This window comes from Arvicola amphibius, chromosome 15, assembly GCF_903992535.2.
Source record: "Arvicola amphibius chromosome 15, mArvAmp1.2, whole genome shotgun sequence".
NCBI classification, from domain to species: Eukaryota; Metazoa; Chordata; class Mammalia; order Rodentia; family Cricetidae; genus Arvicola; species Arvicola amphibius.
In genome coordinates this window covers 31,507,647-31,528,255 of record NC_052061.1, presented here as the reverse complement: position 1 = coordinate 31,528,255, position 20,609 = coordinate 31,507,647, and the positions used below count along the sequence as shown (strand labels likewise).

At 41.0% G+C, this 20,609-nt stretch overlaps 1 protein-coding gene across 4 annotated transcripts in view; it reads left to right on the top strand.

Annotated features, from left to right (window-relative positions):
* The first annotated feature begins 2,172 nt into the window (after positions 1-2,172).
* The window catches only part of Nfat5 (nuclear factor of activated T cells 5), an 82,824-nt gene continuing 64,387 nt past the window's right edge, over positions 2,173-20,609 (top strand). For 2 of the 4 annotated variants that reach the window (XM_038312284.1, XM_038312285.1), the window contains exons 1-2: positions 2,173-2,572; positions 4,297-4,350. In XM_038312284.1, coding sequence (XP_038168212.1) covers positions 2,500-2,572; positions 4,297-4,350 — 127 coding nt within the window. In that variant the 5' untranslated portion in view covers positions 2,173-2,499. The remainder of the gene's footprint in view (positions 2,573-4,296; positions 4,351-20,609) is intronic. The other 2 variants (XM_038312287.1, XM_038312286.1) reach the window with 1 other exon arrangement.

The following is a 20,609-nucleotide window of genomic DNA, read 5'->3' as shown; positions in this document are numbered from 1 at the left end:
TTCCTATACCCTAAGTGTGTTTCAATCTCATAGGCTTGGCGAAAGGAAAATGCTCAGTGATTCACCCCGCTTTCTCAGTAGTCAGGCTCAGTCTGGTGCACTGCAATTTCCTCTTCATGTATTATGGAGTGACTAATGGGAGAGCTAGGTCGCCAACCAACCTTTCACTCCACCTCAACGCTATAGGATTTCAGTTGGCCTTCGCCTGCTGGGAAAGAGGAGGTTTAAATCTTATCACGAGCGGGGCTCTTAGAAGTTATGAAGGGACTTCCCTTGGGACTTGTTGCAACAGAGGGCAGTGGCCATAGAAGTTTGAGGGTAGTTTCCTGTTTTGCTCTGCTGTATCTTGGGGTGGCTCTGAAACTCTTTCTTACCTCTGACAGAGGAAAATGCTCATGGGGTTGATTAATTATCACCGGGAATTCACTGAGGGAAACTGGGCAAGGATAGGTAGTTTCTGATGGCACGTGTAAATTCTAGGTTGTAGGTGAAGCTTTGTCAAGGGCCCACTCCAGAGACACCCACGCTGGGCTCTCCTTTGCTTGGAGAGTCTTCACCAATACCAGCATTCCAAGTTCTGATGAAGTGGCCAAATTCACAGGGACAAAGCTTTGGGAAGGATTTACACATACAAAATCGGCAGGGTTTTAGACTTTGTGACTAGCTTTGTAGACACAGAAGCACAAACCAAGCCATATTGAGTACCTCAAAAACTTTGCCCATGTGGCTGCTGGCAGCCATACTCCACACAAAATTAAAAATTATTTCCCAAGATGCACACCCTGTGCTCCAGTTGATATTTTAATAACTTGATTAAAAATTTCCCAGAAGTCTGTTAGAGTCAGGAAACAGTCTGTGGTGTAGGTGAGGATTTGTTTTTGCAACGGAAACTTTTAGCCCCCATGAACAGACTAGCCAAAAACCCTCAGTTACGTGTTTGTCCTCCATCCTTACTTGAATGGATAATGAGAAGTGAAAACCTGGTTGGAAGAGTAGGTTTGCTTCTTTCTCTCTCATGGTCAGGCGGACTCACAGTAGCCAATTCTCAAACTGTCTTTTATTTTCCATTTGGGCATTCACTATCTGATGTAGGAGTGTCTTATGAATACAGTTTCCGTGTTGTTATTTCGGGTGTAAAGCTATCTATGCGGGAGCCGGGCAGAATGAAAAGCAGGCCTGCCCGCAGCTCATCACTACAACTATCAGAGACATTGTTATCAATAAAATTAAAAAGATCAAAGCCAGGCATGGTGGCACTCTCCTGTAATATGAGATTCGGAAGGCCGAATCAGGAGGACTGTTCTAAATTTGAAGCCAGTCTAAATCTACAGAGTGAGCTCCAGGTCACTGACACCTACATAGCAATGGCATGTGTCTAAATAAATAAATGCAGTTACCATAAAGATGGTGTGAGTAACCTGGGGGAAATATTTTAATTAAAATATCCAATAGCCGGGCATTGTGGCACGTACCTGGCAGAGGCAAGCACAGCTCTGTGAGTTTGAGGCCAGCCTGGTCGACATAGTGAGCTACAGGCTAGAAAGGGTTAAAAAAAATCAACAAGAACAAAAACAAAAATTCACAAAAACAAACAAAAACCCAAAACTCGGTAACTTGGGGGGGGGTGGTTAGAGTATGGTTTGCCCTTTCTTAATTAAAACTGAGTCTGATAGTCCCTTTGGCCAGCTCACTGCAGAAACTATGAAAAACCCCGAGGGGCTGGGTTGCTGTCCAAGCCATGGAACTCCATTCCCCTGTGCGAGCTCCAGCCTGCCGGCCTCGGTCGCTGCAAGTCTCTGGAGGTCTTTCCCCTGCTTGTAGACATCTAGGTTCCCCAGGGCCCGGGTCCTCCTGCCTACACCACGGTGTAAGACCGGCCGCCTCAGGCTCGCCGCCACCAGGTCGTGGCAAAAATCTCTTCCCTTCTCGGGGCCCCAGGAGCCAGGCCGCCTCCCTCCTCCCTCCCTGCTGGCGGGGCCCTTTCCCAGCCCGGGATCAGCAGCAGCGGCAGCAGCGAAGGCAGGAAGCGAAGCCCTTGTTGATGCTGTTCCATGGCGCGCCTGTCCGCCCTCCGGTGGCCTCTAGGCTCTTCCCGGCTTCTGGCTTTCCCCCCCGCCGCGCGTGCGCAGTGCCTCACGAGGGGGCGGGGCTCAGATTCCTGTCAGCAGCGGCGGCGGTGGCGGCGGCCGTCAGTGTGCGCTGAGGAGAAGCCCGAAACGGACCCTTTGGCTCTCCCGCTCCCCTTCCCCGCCCGAACCGTCTTCTCTCTGGACTCACCGGGACTCAGTTCTCCACTCCGCAGAGCCTCTTTCCACGCCGCCGCCGTTCTCGTCGCTCGGCCGGCTGGGAAGTGACTGCCCTCGAGGAGGAGGAGGAGGAGGCAGCCGCCCTCACCTCGCCACCCCCGGTTCGGTGCCCGCGGTCCCGGAGAGGAGGTGCCGCCGCCACCGCCGCTCCCCCCCCTCCCGCTGCCCTCGGGCCGGGCTGGGTCGAGCTGCGATGCCCTCGGACTTCATCTCATTGCTCAGCGCGGACCTAGACCTGGAATCGCCCAAGTCCCTGTACTCGCGAGGTGAGTCAGATGGGGGGGGGGGGGGGTGGGGCGTGGGGGCGGGGAGCGCGGGCGCGCGGAGTCCCGGGGGTGCCCGTCGGAGCCCGGCTCAGCCGGGCTTGCCCCCTCCCGAAAGTCCCTGGCTGGCCCGGGGGTGCCCCGGGAGGGCCGGGGGTGATTTGAGAACCGCGGAGCGGCGGCCCCTCCCCAGCGCAGCGTGGGACGCCTGGGGGTTCAGGTTCCATGCCCCCCCAGCCTCCGAGTCCTCTGCGGCCCCCAAGGTTCGCATCCTGACGGGCGGCCGCTCCCGGCGCCGCCACCCTCGGCGGGCTGCCGGCCCAGCCCTCCCCCGGCTCGGGAATCACCCCACTGGTCCCCGTGCCGGCGCCGCCGGGGCGGGGGGGTGGGTCGGGACACCGCGGCTTCTCTCTCCCGGACCATCCTCCCCGGCAAAGTTGCCCCAGTCGGGGCTGCGTGGCCCCAAGCGCCTTCCAAACTCAGGGTCACCATTTTTTTCTCCCTCTTTCGGGGCTTGTTTGTGCGCGGTCGTCCTTATTCCCCCCCCCCCCCTCCGGCCTAGTCCACTCCCTCCCCATGTCGGGACGGCCCCCCTCGACCAGGCGTTCTTCCTTTCCTCGTCATCCTCCTGCCTGGAAAAGGCCCGAATTTTCTTCTTTTCTCTCTTTCACCTCCGTGGCATTCTAATTCTCTTCTTTGGCAAAGATAGGGATGCCCCCCTGGATTACTTGTATTCCTCTCCCTGGAGTACCAGGCTCGGGCACAGTCCTGCCCTTAGAGAAATTTCTCTTTGCTCTTCAAGGGCCCCTTGCAGAGAGGAGGCAATGAACAGAGCTTCCCATTTAAAACTATTTTGGCTAAACCTTCAGGGGATTCCCAGCATCTAAAACATTAACACTTGAGGTGATCTCTGCTGGGGTTAAATTCCTACACTGGACACCATAAGAATGCGTCAGAACAGGTTCCCTATGCAAGGGGTATCAAACCCAAAACACCCACGTTTGTACTCCACCACTTAGACCCGTGGGAGGGGGCAAAATACCGGCCTTAAAGATTCATTTATATTTTAAAACATACCACGGTGAACCCTTTTCCCGAGAAATCCAGCATTTCTCTTGCTTGTTCTTAATTTTACAAACCCACCAGATACTTTCACCTCTTGGGGTTGGGGGACTGGAGGGAACTTAAGCCTGGCATTAGTGTGTAGTCATAGTGAATCAGAGGGATATGGTTTATCCTGGAAGGTGCTGACTTTATAGACTATTGAGTTTGTACACGGAGCCATGCTTAGTAACTGTTAGGCCATTGTCTGTTGCGCTGGTGACATTAGTTGGCAGTCACTATCCTGTAGGATGTTTCTCAGATATTACCTAAATAGCTTAGAAATATTGTAGTCTGAAGTGTCAGAAGGAAAAGAAAATATCAAGAGATGATCCTTAGAATAGGGCTAATGTACAATTGGATGCTAAAAATAATCAAGACAGTAACACCATTTGGGCAGTAGTCATTAGATAATTTTCCATGAAACAAATGCTTTATCAAAATCTAAGTTTAGCTTTGAGACCAGTGTAGAAGCAACCCAACCTTCCTTTTTCCAGGGAATAGACTAAACTAATATGGGCTTTAAGCTCTTAAAAATACATAATAGTTATATAAGAGATGTATGCTATCCTTGGCATTTTTCTCATTCAGCATAAAAAGTACTTAATGCTTTTTGTGTTTTTCAGATTCTCTGAAGTTACACCCATCCCAGAATTTTCATAGAGCTGGACTATTGGAAGGTCAGCAAAGTGCCGTTTTACAGCATATTGTGTTAGTATGCAAAGGCTTTCTCTGAGATGGAGTTGAAATGGAAAAGAGGGAAACTTTGCAGACTCACACAATGTAGTTTTTTGCTAAGGAGCCTGATCCTTCTTTTAGAGCAGCTTAATGTTTCAGTGGGTTTTGTTGTTGTGCTTGAAGTGCTTGTAGGCCATTGTATCTGCTTTGAGAGGTCTCAGGGAAATCCCTTACAATCATTTAAAATTATATGTTGGGTGTTTTACTGTAGAATTTCAGTTAATTTTTTTTAACACAAACTGAATTTGAAAGGTTCAAACATAAAGATGATAAATTAATAAATACAGCAGTGACACCAAACACATACTTAGATTAAATTCTAAATTGGAAACTTTTTTGGATGTTGTACATTTTAAAATGATATATAATTTATTTACCAATTATTGATCTGATTTCTGTATCATTATATCTAAGGATAAAAAGCTAAGTAATCAATGATTAAACTATGCTTAGGAAAAAAAAGGCCCATAGAATGTTCTGGAAAAGTTAATAGGATATGTACCTTAAACAGATGACAATTGCTTTAAAATCTTTTTATTTATTTTTTTAGACTTTATGCTTAATCATCAGAGTTTGGTGTTAGATAGTAAGGATATTATTTCTCCATTATTTAGAAATGAGAAACAAGCTGAAAGTAAAAGACCTGGAGAGAAAGTTCAACAGCAGCAGAAACACTCTGTGTTAGTCCATACTTCTTATCCAAAGCCAAGTGCCACTATGAAATCTACGTATCCACTAACAAGTACTTTATGATCTCTTTGAAAAGGGCCTTGGATATTTTTCTATAACTTGAATTCATGGCTTTTTTCTTCCCTTAGAGGTAGGTTAGTCCTGTAGATATAGTGGGGGAAGTGGGTGTTGCAATTCACCTTAGGTTTAAATACCAGTTTAACAACTTCTTCAGCTCTGTAACCTGAGGCAAGAGATTTTTACTATTCTAAACTTTATTATTTCTTCTACAAAAGTAGCTCTCTCCTTAGTTAGCTAATGTGTATTAAAGTGCCTAGTTATAGTATTTGGCCTTATTATTATTATTTTATTATTGGATACTACTGGGGATTTATTTACTTTTGATTTTTGCGACAAGTCTCACTTTGTAGCTCTTTTGTTGTTCTGATACAACTCCATATAGATCAGACTGGCCTGAAACTTAGAGTTGTCTGCCTCTGCTTTGAGTCCTGAAATTAAAGAGTGTTCCACAGTGCCCAGCAGTACTGGGGATTTAACCTAGGACTTTAAGAATGGGAAACAAATATTCTCACTGTGCCATATAGCCCTTGCAGGGAGAATCATAATCGGAGAGATTACCAGGCAGTAGAAAGACAGGGAAAATGTGTTCATTACTTAAGGATGTATTTTATAAATGTTAAGGGTTTTCTTTTTTTTTGTTTCTTTGTTTTTAAGATTATTTTTATGTGTATGGGTGTTTTTGCCTGCCTATACATGTCTGTATAGCACGTGTGTGCCTTGTGCTAAGAGACCAGAAAAGAGTGTTGGATCCCCAGAGACTGGAGTTTCAGATGGTTGTGAGCTGTCATGTATGTGCTGGGAATCAGACTTGGGTCCTCTGAAAGAACAGCCAGTGCTCTTCTGAGCTACCTCTTCAGTTCCCTAAAAGTTTTTTAACTTTAGCATCAGCTATATTGTTTTAACAATATAATTTTGAGCATATAAAAGGTTCTCAAATATTTATTGATTATATTTGTACATATAAGCTTGTGTGTGTGTGTATTAATGTGAAGATGTTTTTAAAACTAAATAAGAAGAGAGACATTTTTAGAAGGGTGTTCTGTTTTGTTGTGCTTTTTGTTCTTTTGGAGACAGAATCTCATTATGTAGCCCTGGCTGTCCTAGACTCACTATGTAGAACAAATTGGCCTCAGACTCACATCCTCTGATCCTCTTTTGCCCAAGTGCTGCATTAAAGTTGTGTAGAAGTATTTTTTTTTTCAAGACAGGGTTTTTCAATGTAACAGCCTTAGCTGTCCTAGTATTTATTTTGTAGACCAGGCTGGCCTTGAACTACATAGATCCGCCTGCCTCTGTCTCCTGGGTGCTGGGTTTCAAGGCGTGCGCCACCACTGCCTGGTGAAATGTTTTTTTGTCGTCCCCCCCGTCCCCCCCCCGAGACAGGATTTCTCTGTGTAGCTTTAGAGCCCGTCCTGAAACTCACTCTGTAGACCAGGCTGGCCTCGAACTCATAGAGATCTGCCTACAAGGTGTGTGTCACTACTGCCCGGTGTGAAGTGTTTCTTAATGAAGATTTTTAGGTTTTGTTCTCAATGATGATAATGCCAGATCATATTTGTTTGCACTGTCCTTTCTCTTTCCTGGACTACAAACCCAGGGAGTATTATAATCAGAGAGAGTATAAGGCAGAAGAAAGATAGGGAAAATGTGTTGATTATTTAATGAGCTATTTTAATGAGTTTATAAAAATACTAATGTGCATACTACATGTTTGTGCCTATATGCTAATTTTTGTTTTTTTTTTTGTGTGTGTGTTTTAGAGACAGGGTTTCTCTGCCAAGCCCTGGCTGTATTTTTATAGTTTCATCTACTTTTTGTTTGTTTGGTTTTGGTTTTTTTGAGGTAGGGTTTCTCTGTGTAGCTTTGGAGCTTATTCTAGAACTTACTCTGTAGACCACGCTGGCCTCAAACTCATAGAGATCCGCCTGCCTCTGCCTCCTGAGTGCTGTGTGCCACTACCGCCTAACAGCCGGTACTTTGAATTAACCACTGGACCAGCCTTTTTTTTTTTTAAACTCCAGCCTTTTTTTTTTTTTTTTGGCAGGATCTCACAGCCTAGGTCCTCCTGACCCATCCTTTTAAGTGCTGGAATTAGAGGTGTTGCTAGCTACTACATCCTAGTGGATCAGTGGACTCAGAATTTTTGTAACCCTTTGAGATGTTAAATAGCAATTATCCCACTTTAGAGATAAAATGGAGGCATATGAGCATTTAGTGACTTGCCTAGAAGCACATACTTAATAAGTTATAGCATCCTGCTGTTGCAGCTGCTATTCCTTCTCTTCTTTTTCCCTCTTTCAAATTTTCAGTCCTCCTGCCTCAGCCTCTCAGTGCTTGGATTCCATGCCCAGCCAACTTAAGTTTTTAAGAAAACAAGTTATAAAACCTGCAATTGGAAATTATTAAACTTGATAAATAGGTTAAAAATTATCCTTGCCATTCAGCAGTGTTTGCTTTTAGCTGCCTATTAAAATAGTGCTGAGATTTCTTGCTACCGTGATTTTAGTTAATGTGATGATTGCCTGACAATAGGTACAGGGTCTTAACTAATTAGTACAATAATCCACAACTATTAAAATGGCTTCAACTGTAGGAGATCCACTGTTCTCTTCTGACTTCAGAGAGCTCCCTCACATGCCTGGCATATGCACACATAAATTTAAAATATATATAAATCTTTAAAAAACACTGTATTTTTGTTATTAAAGGTTTTATTTTATGAGTGTGAATATCTTGCTTGCATGCATGTGTACCATGTACATGCCTTTGAGACCATAGTGGGTGTGCGATTTCCTGGAACTGTAGTTAAAGGTGGTTTTGAGCCACCATGTGGGTGCTGGAAATTGAACCCCTGTCCTCTGCAAGAGCCAGAAGTGCTTTTAATTGGAGAGAGAGAGAGAGAGAGAGAGAGAGAGAGAGAGAGAGGGAGGGAGGGAGAGAGGGAGAGCGAGCAGGGGGGAGGGAGAGAAGAAATGTATATAATATTTATGTATTTAAAAATAGCATGATTTCTAGTTAGGTACAAATTAGATTACTAGCCGGGCATTACTGATGCACGCCTTTTCCCCAGCACTCAGGAGGCAGAGGCAGGCAGATCTCTGTGAGTTCGAGGCCAGCCTGGGCTACAAGAGCTAGTTTTAGGACAGGCTCCAAAACTACAGAGAAACCCTGTCTCGAAAAACCAAACGGAAACCAAACAAACAACCCCCCCCCAAACCAAACTTGATTACTAAAGCTAAGAATTATCTGGGGGGGAAAAGTCACCATATTTTAGAAATTGTCTACTGAAAGACACTTGTTTTGGTTTATTTTGTTTGCCTGACAGAAATAATAGCCAGGCCTGATAACTTAGACTTATGAGGCTGAGGCCAGAACATGACAGGGCCAGTCTGATCAACTTCTTGAGACATTGTCTCAAAATAAGTCTGACAGATGATCTGGGAATTGCAGCTTTAGTCCAGTGTTTTCAGTATTCTAGGTCCAGTGCTCAGTACAAATGTACTGAGAATGTACTAAGAAATGAAAGTAGACATTAAGGAAAAGTTCAAAGATGGGCAGTGGTTACCCATGCCTTTAATCCCAGCACTCAGGCAGAGGCAGGCAGATCTCTAAATTTGAGGCCAGCCTGGTGTAGAGAGCAAGTTCCAGGACAGCCAAGGATACACAGAGAAACTCTTGTCCTTAAAAAAGAAAAAAAAAAAAACAAAAAAACTATTGAATTCTTTTTTTGTTTTGAATTTTTATTTAACTTTTATTGATCTGGACCATACCTAAAGACTGTAAATATCATCAATATGAAAATAATGACATTAAAACATGTCAAAAGTCCTGACTAGAAGTTCTGATTCCAGCTTCTTGTTAATTCATTCTCCCAATGATTTCCTATCATGTGTTTTGTGTTACTTGTTTGTTTTTAGAGAAAGTTTTTGTTTCTATCTCTCAAGTACTAGAATTATCCAGTATGGGAATTACAACAATATAGGATTCTTGAAGAAGCATTCATAAGGTAGTGAAAGAAATTCAGCATGTTACACAGTAGAAATCAGTAGAAACATAATATTCTCTTGGCAATATTTATTTATTTATTTATTTATTTATTTATTTGGGGTAGGGGAGGGTTTTTTTTTTTTTTTTTTTTTTTTTTTTTTTTTTTTTTTTTTTTTTGGTTTTTCGAGACAGGGTTTCTCTGCAGCTTTTTTAGAGCCTGTCCTGGAACTAGCTCTTTTTTTTTTTTGGTTTTTCGAGACAGGGTTTCTCTGTAGCTTTGGAGCCTGTCCTGGAACTAGCTCTTGTAGACCAGGCTGGTCTCGAACTCACAGAGATCCGCCTGCCTCTGCCTCCCGAGTGCTGGGATTAAAGGCATGCGCCACCACCGCCCGGCTGGGAGGGTTTTTTTGTATGTAGCCCTGGCTATCCTGGAACTCACTCTGTAGACCAGGGTAGCCTCAAATCCAGAGATCTGCCTGCCTTTGCTTCCTGAGTGCAGGGAGTAAAGGTGTGTGCCACTACTTCTTAACTTGTTTTATTTATTGAAAATATTTTTTTTCATACCCAGTGAGGCTCCACTGGAGATTTTTCATTTTTGAGTAGTTATCAGTTGAAGATAATTGGTTAGCTTCTTGGTTAGGGATGGGAGGTCATGTCCACTTTGGGGGAATATTTTAATGTTCACAATTAGCAAATCGTTTGCTCTCTCTGGTGAGGGTCTTAGGGATTTCTAATGCTGCAGCGAAACATTGTTGCCAAAAAGCAGGTTGGAGAGGAAAGGGTTTATTAAGCTTTATACTTCAGTATTGCTTTTCATCATTGAAGGAAGTCAGGACAACTCAGACAAGGCAGGATCCTGGAGGCAGGAACTGATGCAGGGGCCACAGAGGGTCACTGCTTACTTACTGGCTTGCTTACCATTACTTGCTCAGTCTGCTTTCTTTATTTTTGTTTTTAAGTTTTATTTATGTGCATTGGTGTTTTGCCACCATGAGGGTATCGGGTACCTTGGAACTAGAGTTAGAGCTGTGATCTCCCATGGAGGTGCTGGGAATTGAACTTGGGTCCTCTGGAAAAACAGTCAGTTCTCTTAATCACCGAGCCATCTCCAGTTTGCTTTCTTATAGAACCTAAGACCTCCAGCCCCAGGATGGCATCACCCACCATGGGCTGGGCCCTCCTGCATTGTTGATGGCTTGATGAGAAAATGCCTTACAGCCGGATCTCATGGAGACATTTCCTCAACTGAGGCTCCTTCCTATTATGCTTTTGTCAAATTGACATATAAAGCCAGCTAGTACATTATCTTTATGAGGTGGTTGTAGCATATCAGAGGTTTAAACTCTTATCTTGGCTGATAATCAGGTTTAGAATTGGAAAGTAGGAAAAAAATAAGCAGAAGTCAGTTTTCTCTCTCTCTCTCTCTCTCTCTCTCTCTCTCTCTCTCTCTCTCTCTCTCTCAGTTTAATTTTATTATTGTGTATGAAGTGTGATGTGGATGAAGTGCTCATATTTGTAGATTGGGGGACAACTTTCTGGAGTTGGTTCTCTTTTTTTCCATCATGGGTTCCAGAGATGGAACTCATATTATCAAGCTGTTATTCTTGCTGACCTAGGGCACTTGATTTCTTTGGCAGAACTTTTATGACATCATAGGAATCTGTTTCTGCTTATTTCTGCTGGTACGTTTCAGAGACAAAATGAAACTGAGAAGAGATGGGCGACAGAATAGTAGCCTCAAAAATTAGTTCTTTATATTGCTGGTGTTGGTTTTTGTCCTGAACTTCCTGAAAGTTCTGTGTTAGGAATTAGAATATTGCCGTGTGGCCCAAGAATCTGAGGGACATCACAGTACTTTTCTTCACTACAAATACTCAGAGTATTTTCTTTGGAGTTGCTAAGTTCTCCTTTGTGTAAAGTTAAAAACAATATGAAGGGTTTTCGTTGGTTTTGTTTGAAACAAGATATCTTATAGTTTAGAAGGTTTGCCTTGAACTTGTTAGGCAGTTGGGAATGACCTTGAACTAATTCTTATTATCCTGTTCCTATCTCCCAAGCACTGGGATTAAAGGCCTATGCCCCCATTCCTACTTTATATGGTGTTGGGGATCAGACTCAGTGCCTTGTGAAAGCCAGGCATGCATTGCACCAACTGACCTACATCTCCAACACAGAATATGAGTTTTTTGGTTTTTTAAGGCAGCAAAATCCTTCTTGTGCTAGTAAATGTACGTTTTTTAAGGACACGCTGACTTTAATGCTAGTAAACTATATTTAACTGTTGACAGAGGTTTTCTGTCCTGCCCAGTTTCTGCAATCATTAAGTCCCAAAGAAATCACACAAAAGTCTACATTAACTATAAACCGAATGGCCCATTAGCTCAGGCTTCTTATTAACTCTTATAATTTATATTAGTCCATTATTCTTGCCTATGTTAGCCATGTGACTGGGTACCTTATTCAGCGAGTCAGTCACATCTTGCTTCTTCTGTGACTGGGTCAGGACTGCAAAGGAATAGGCTTCCTTTTTCCCGGAATTCTCCTGTTCTCAATGACCCACCTCTACTTCCTGTCTGGTTGTTCTGCCTATACTTCCTGCCTGGCTACTGGCCAATCAGTGTTCATTTAAAATATAATTGACAGAATACAGATCATTGTCCCACACCATTTAAGTACATACTCATTTTAATAATAGTTTTCACACATATTGCTAAGCATAATTTTTAGCATAAAACAATAAATTAAATAAATCACTTAACAAATCCATGTAAGATGTTCTTCATCATTAACATTGGGAAATATGATTAAAATTACCAGAGATACTTCTCTCACTTATTAGGATAACTATGATCAAAAAGATGAGCCAAACATTGTGGTACATTCTTGTCATCCCAGTTATACAGGAGGCTGAGGTAGGAAAATCCCTTGAGCCCTTTTGAAGCCAGCCTGTGTTGCCTAGTAAGACTCTGTCTCAAACAGAAAAAGGGCAACGTGTTTACCATTATGTGGTGATGAATACACTACCATTGGGAATGTAGAAATCATGACATTAATATTTTAAAGAATCTGGCATTTCCTCAAAGTTAAAAAATTGTGGGGGCTAGAGAGATGGAGAGTACTTACTGGTTCTTCCAAAAGACTTGGGTTCCTAGCACCCAGATGGGAGCTCACTACCACCTGCAACTCCAGTTCAGGGCATCTGACACCCTCCTTTAGCCTCTAAGGGCACCAAACACACATGTGGTGCAGATATACATGTAGGCAAGACACTCATACACATGAAATAAGAGTAAATCTTTAAAAAGTAAAGCATATGGAATTGTCCTATTATCTAGAAATTGTGCTTTTAGATAAGCACCCAAGAGAAATGAATACATATGTCCACACAAAAGTATTTGTAGCAGCATTACTTATAAATAGCCTTAATTGTCTCTAAAAACTTTAAAAACCCAAATGTCTGTAAACTGATTGATAAATGGTTAAGCAAAATTTGGAATATCCATACAATGGAATATTATTTGACCATAAAAAGAAATAAAGCTGGATGGTGGTGGCGCATACCTTTAATCCCAGCACTTGGAGGCAGAGGTATGTGGATTTCTGTGAGCTTGAGGCCAGCCTGGTCTACAAAGTGAGTTCCAGGACAGCCAGAACTAAACAGTGAAATCCTATCTCAAAAAAACAAAACAAAAAACCAACCAACCAACCAACCAACCAACCAACCAACCAACCAAATAACCAAACAAAAAAAAACAACAAAAAAAGAAAAAAAGAAAAAAGAATCCACTATATCGTGGACTTGAAACCATGTTAATCACAATAACTACATGTTATATAGTCCCATTCCTAATACTGTACAAAAGGTAGGTAAATCTAGAGACATGTAGGTTAGTGTTTACTAAGGTTGGAGTGAGGAATAGGGGCATATTAGTTTTCAAAAAAAGATATAGAAATCTTTAGGAGTGATAAAGTGTTTTGTAATTTATAATAATGGCTGTGAAAAACTTGAGCTATGCTAAAAACCATTATTTACTTAGGTGAATTTTACATGGTATATGAATTATATCAGTACACATACATGAATAGCATGTATAGGAAAAGTTGAAATAGTATGATTAAAACAATAGGGTTTATGTATTTGATTTTTTTTTAGTATAAAAGGCTAGCTCTAGTAATAAAATATTGATTGTGGAATATTAAATGTATTGACTGTAGGAATGTAGAATGGTGTAGCTGCTATGTACAACAGGCAGTTCTTCAATAGGTTAAGCATAATTCTCACACAATTCATCTATTTGTGGTTACATATGAAAACAACGATTTAAAACAATACTTGCATGCTAGCAACATACTTTACAATAGTCAAAAGGTGGAAAGGATGGGAGCTCAGTGGTAGAGTGCCTGCCAAGCATATACGAGCCCCTAGTTCATTCACACAGAAGTCTTGGCAAGGTAGCGCACACCTGTCATTTCAGCAAGTGAGAAAATTAGGAATTTGAAACCAACCTGGATTATGTATTGAGGCTGGCTCAAAATTAAAAAAATAAAGATGGAAACAACTAATGTCCATGAATACATGTCACGGCTAAACAAAGAACATTATGTGTGAGAACAGTGGAGTATTATTCACCCTTAAACAGAAGTGAAATTTTGATTCTTCCCACATTGTGTATTAACTTTCAAAGCATAGAAAGTAAGCTAGTCATGGAATATACCTATAAACCCAGCACTTAAGAGGTGGAAACTGGAAGAAGATCAGAAGTTCACGGTCAGCTTGGCTACATAGTGAGTTGAGGTCAGGCTTGGCTACATGAGATCCTGTCTCTCAGAAAATCAAAACAAATCAAAAACAAAGTGAAATATGCCAGACAAAAAGAGACAAAGCATGGTTAAAAGATATGCTTGTGTTTTATTACTAATTACTTACTGCCATTGAATTGTGAACTTAGAAATGGCTAAGATAGTATAAATGTAATATGTGTTTTACCACAAAAATATTCATAATTTTTAAAATTTAAGTGAGACATAGTAATTTTCTCTCTCTTTGAGACAGTGTTTCAAGTAGTTTAGGCTAATCTTAAATTTAGTATGTAACTGAGGGTGACTTTAAACTTTGATACTCTTGCCTCTGCCTTCTAATTCCTGGTATTGCAGGCTTGGCTACTATGCTGTATACTTAATAATCAAAACTAAAATTTAAGAAGCCAGATAGATGGCTTCATGAAAAATTTGTGAATAGGTGTATTAGCCTCATTTAGATGGGATGGAATATTTTCACTATTTTTCATTATGGTTGATTCATTTTGTTGATTTGTAGAAAGCAAATGTTTATATTTAATAATAGCAGGAGGATTGCAGTTGTCCAATAAATGTCACAAAATTGTGGCAGTGAGCCAGAAAGAAAAAAAATTACATAAGTGAAGTGAGACATTCTTCTGTAGCTATGGAAACTTTAAGCTCTACTGAGTCTCAAAAAGATGTTCTTGTGCTTATATTTGTATAATTAACTAGACATTGATGGGGTTAATGAGGACCTTGGATAATTGTTAAGTTAAATTGATATAATTATATCATTGAAGAGCTTGGTTAAAGGGCACTGTTGGGTGGTTTAATGCTTATTTTATGTGAACATTAAAGTAATTTTTGTTTAACTTATGAGATAATTTTGTATGAGAGTATATGAATTTTTGTATTTTCAGAGACAGGTCCTCACTTTTCAGCTCAGGCTGGCTTTTTAACTCATCCTCCTGCTTTAGTCTCCAGAGTACTAAGATTGCAAGTATGTGCTATTATGTCTGGCATATGTGAATTTTTTGGGTTTTACATTGTGCTAATACCTGTGAGTATTTTTTTTTTTTTTTGGTTTTTCGAGACAGGGTTTCTCTGTGGCTTTAGAGCCTGTCCTGGAACTAGCTCTTGTAGACCAGGCTGGTCTCGAACTCACAGAGATCCGCCTGCCTCTGCCTCCCGAGTGCTGGGATTAAAGGCGTGCGCCACCATCGCCCGGTCTGTGAGTATTTTTTGAAAGTGAATCCATTTTGCGCTGAGCGTTTTGAAGAAAAGTTGAATCTGTTCAAAGGAAATAAGGTATTTTTGTTTGTTTTGGGGTTTTTTTTGTTTGTTTTAGGGTAAGTTATTCAGTTATTCTTTTTTTAAGACAGGGTTTCTCTGTGTAGCCCTGGCTATCCTAGAATTTGCTCTGTAGAGCGGACTGGGCTGGGACTCAGAGATCCATCTGCCTCTGCCTCTGAGTTCTGGGATTGAAGGTATATGGCACCATCACTTGACAAGTTTTGTTTGTTTTTTTTTTTTTTTTTTTTTTTTTTTTTTTTTTACTTTTTTTTTTTTTTTTTTTTTTTACAGAGAAGTCTTTTAGAAATTGAAGCTTATTTTTCAGGTTCTAACAAAATTAAACTTTTAAATGTTGTGTGTGTGTGCTTGGAATTGAACCTGGGACCTTAGATGTGCTAGGAAAATAGTCTATCCACTCACCATTTAGCTATATTCCCAGTCCTAAAAAGGGTGGTAACCTGGGAGGTTGCTAGGAATTGAACTTTTTTTTTCCTCCAAGACAGGGCTTCTCTGTGTATCTTGGAGCCTGTCCTGGAACTCGCTCTGTAGACCAGGCTGGCCCCGAACTCACAGAGATCTGCCTGCCTCTGCCTCCTGAATGCTGGGATTAAATATGTGCACCACCACCGCCCTGCCATACAAATATTTTTAAGTTATATTTGGGGGAAGCATGCTATGGCACACATGGAAGTAGAAGACAACCTGTAAAACAAATCAGTTCTCTCTATGACGTGAGTTCTAGGGATCAAACTAGTCACAGGCTGGGTGGCAAGTGTCATTAACTACCAATACATTTCTGAAAGTAGTATTAGTCCACTATGCCAGCGATGAGAAATAAGTCAATTAGGAACTGATTACAAAAGCCTAGTTAGTTAAGTGATAAATATGAGAAGAGGAAGTAGCGGCAGATAGCTAAAAGCATTTGTGAAGAGTTATGACAAGAAACCCCTAAGGGAAGGTAGAAAATGCAGTAGCAGCATCAATAGGACTCTTTGGGGTGAAGAAGTTGATAAAAGGAATGACAAAAAGATGGGCAGGCCTAGTGGCACAGGACTGTTACCTTCTGAGCTGCTCTGCAGTTAGAGGCATTAGGTTTCCAAGTTTAAGAGTTGCCTAGTTTCCAGAATTAGTTAAAGACTGTAGGACCCAGCCATGACAAGCTCTGTGGAGGCCTGAGTCTCAGTAATTTACCCTGAGGCAAACTGAGACTACCCAGGAACCACCCCAGGAACAGACCTTCCAAAGGAAATTCCTAACGTTCCAACCATTGTAGATAGAATCACCTGCTAGCACACACCCATTGCTTCTCACCAGGACATCCCTAGATAAGCGTCAGCCAATCAAGGGTCCTAAACCTTAAAAATGTGTCACTACACACCCTGCTAATGTAACTTTTCTAGTTTTTTGCCTTTAAATAATGCCCTCTAGAAGGGCAGGGTATCTCCTATTGGTGCTGCTGCGCCAGTTGTTCCTGCCAGCTTGTATTGTACACACAATAAACCTTGCTTTTGCATTTCGGTGAGTTGGTCTCCCTGGTGGTCTTTTGGGGTCCCCACAGACTGGGCACAACAAAGACCAACCTGGGATAAAGTAAGACCTTGTCAAAAGAAAAAGGAAAGAAAGAAAGAGATTTGGGAATATGTTTTGGTGATAGAACACTTGCCTAGCATGTACAAGATGCAAAATTCAACCCTAAGTGCCACAAACAAAGCAAACACATAAATATAAGTTTTGTAAACAACAACAACAAATCCAAAAAACAAAAACAATCCCCCCCATCAAAGCTGAGTCGTGGTGGTGCACACCTTTAATCCCAGCACTTGGGAGGCAGACACAGGTGGATCTCTGTGAATTTGAGGCCCCAGCCTGGTGTACAGAGCGAGTTTCAGGACTGCTAGTCAGAGAAACTCTGTGTTGGAAAAAAAAAAAGTTTTGGCAACCAAGTTAAAAATGGATTTGGAGCCAGGCGGTGGTGGCGCACGCCTTTAATCCCAGCACTCGGGAGGCAGAGGCAGGCGGATCTCTGTGAGTTCGAGACCAGCCTGGTCTACAAGAGCTAGTTCCAGGACAGGCTCCAAAGCCACAGAGAAACCCTGTCTCGAAAAAAAAAAAACCAAAAAAAAAAAAATGGATTTGGGATTTAGAATTCTCTTGAATTTTAAAAGAACAGATAATAGTCATGTATGGGTATGCACCTTTAGTCCCACTGAGGTAAGTGAATATCTGTGAGTTTGAGCCAGTCTGGTCTACAAAGTGAATGAAGGCCAACCAGGGATAAACAGTGAGAATTTCTCTCAAAAATAGCTAGCTATCTAGCTAAATAATAATAAAGGCCCAGAGATGAATATAAGGTCTGAAAGTTGGTGATCCATGGAGAAATGAACTTCCAGGAGTGACAGATAAAGGGGAGTGACTTTCAAAGAACCATTGTGAGGAATTGTTGGGAAAGCTGACAGGATGACAAGGAATACATTTTTTAAAAATTTATTTATTAATTTATTATGTATACAGTATTCTGTCTGTGTATATGCCTTTGTATATGGCCTGTGTACAGGCCAGAAGAGGGCACCAGACCTCATTACAGATAGTTGTGAGCCACCATGTGGTTGCTGGGAGTTGAACTCAGGACCTCTGGAAGAGCAGGTGGTGCTCTTAACCTCTGAGCCATCTCTCCAGCCCCCAAGGAATACATTTTTATAAAAGGTTTCTGGGTTACTTGGAGGAAGGTCATGAATTCCTAGAGGTACTAGTCTGTAATCTTTGATTATTCTCCATCAAAACCTTGAAGCTGTGGGTTTAGGAATGTTGAAGATAAGTGGTTAGTTTTTCAGGATTGGACATTATTAATAGGATGAAAAACAGTATGAGCAGAGTATTACCTTTCTCTCTGCCCCCTCCCCCTTTTTTGTGGTGGTGGTGGTAGGACTGGTTCTTGCTTTGCTTTGTTTTTTTGAAACATGATCTCATGACCTTGAATTTTGTGATCCTTGTATTTCATCTCCACAATGCTGAGAATATAGGTGTGGGCCATTGTGTCCTGTTTAGGTGTTTCTTTGTATTGAACCCAGGCTTTATGAATGATGAACAAGCCCTCTTTACTACATTTCCAGCCTGCCTTTCCTTTCATCCCCTATTCCATCTACCCACCCATCCATCCGTTTGTCCATCCATCCATCCATCCATCCATCCATCCATCCATCCATCCATCCATCTCTTTTTTGACAGTTTTCCCACTGTAGGTTAAGGTGGCTTCAGAATTCATGGTAGTTCTCTTGCCTCAGCTCACACATGTTGAGAATAACAGGCATGATCTGCAGTGCCCTCTTACTACTGATTTTGTACTTTTCCCTGATAATACTGCCTTATGTTTGATCTGTCAGAATTTAAGTCTGCACATATAAATATATGTGAACACACAAATATTACACTGTCTCTTAAAATATGGGAAAGTACAAAGCAAGAATAAATCATATGAAATTCTGTGATAACTGGGTAGTGGCCACCATTAACTAAGTTCATGATGATTCTTTCATGTATATATCTATATGTACACACTTCTGTTTTTTTATATGTTGCCTCATGAGTAGAATTCTAGAATACATCCTATTGTAGCAGCTTAATGATGCTATTAAATGTAGATCTGTTACCATTTACAATAGCTACAAAGTATTACATTGTTTAAATAACCAGATTTACTCAATTAGCCAATTCTTTCATAATGGACTGTTAATTCATTTTTAATACTACTTATAAATCAGTGTAATTAACATAGCATGATTATTACCTGTGAGGAGTAATGCTGCTGCTCATGCAAGATTTTTGTATATGATGATCACTATTCCTGAACACTTTATCTTGTGTTTTTAAATTTGTCTTGTGTTTCTCAATTTCCCAGTGAATGGTGCAGACTTCTAGCTTTATTTTGAGAATAAGAGTACATAAACATAAATAAGATGACTTGTATGCTATTAGGTAAGACCTCACCAGATCATTAAGTATAGTTTTGTTAGTACAGGGTGTCTTGTAACCTAGTATGAAACTGTCCATGTAGCCAAAGATGACCTTGAACTCCTGATCCTCCTCTTTCTACCTCCCAAATTCTGGGATTATAGATCTGAGCCACCACACTTGATTTTTGAATTAAAAAAAAGGTCTTTATTGAATTCTTCAAAACTCTTGAAGAACCTTGTAAGTCTATGAAAGTTTATTCCTTTAAAAAAACAGGATGCATTTTTGTTCTTGTATTGAAGATGATGGCTATCACAGGTAGTTTCTTTTAAATTTTACTTGTGGCAGAAGGTGTTTAATCAAGAAAATTGGCCACTCATTGTTCTGGTCTTTAAACTTGAAAATTTTCATTGAGAAAGAAGTTCTCTGTCTCTGTCTCTCTGTCTCTCTGTCTCTCTCTCTCTCTCTCTCTCTCTCTCTCTCTCTCTCTGTCTCTCTCTCTCTCTCTGTCTCTCTCTCTCTCTGTCTCTCTCTCTTTCTCTCTCTCTCCTACACAAAACACCTCAATCTTGCAACCCTAATACTAGAATTGAAAACTCAGCTGCAAAAAAAAAGAAAACTCAGCTGCAAAATGGGCACCAACAGTGTAATGCAAGTCATTGAAACTGGCTTAATGGTACTTTCTACAACTGAGCTCTTAAGGGATAGGCAGCTCCAGCTTTTTTATATATTGGCCAGATCTTGTGGTTTGGCAAGAGAAGCCCAAATTCTGTATTTTTATGTAAAATTTGATTATTCAATGTTGACATTGACAAAAACTGTAAAGGCCAAAGGGAACAATTATTATTATTTTTTATCATTTTTGTGTTTGTTGTATGTAGTGTGCATGTTTGTGTGCAGATGTGCTCACCCAAGTAGAAACAAGAAGTTGAAATCAGGTACTTTCTGCTAATGCTTCCATCTTATTTTTTGAGGTCTCTCTCTAGCTAGGAAGCCTAAGACCTATAGTAAGGAAAGCTATATGTTTTCCCATGAAATTAAAATAATTTAGAATGGGCATGAGATATTTATATGATTAATTTTTCAATAAAAGAAATAATGTCCAAGTCATATCTCAGTAATACTTCCTTATTGCATACCCTTTTGAGGGCAGAAACTATGGCTTCCATTTCTTTTTAGATGTTCTAGTTACTATATAATATTAATAGTAGTTTTGGGTGCCTTTTAATGTATCCCTGCTAGCTCTCACAAGGCAGATAGGTATTGCCACTATTTTAATTAAAGTAAGTCTTCATCTCTTGAGTAACTTACATAAGATTATGTTTGTATACAACGGTGCCCACAACTACCCCAAATCCAGGGTGATTGAAACCACTGATAGTGCTGTTTCCACCATAGTATGTTTTTTCTATGTATGAATACCCATGATAAGAGCAGTTTGAAA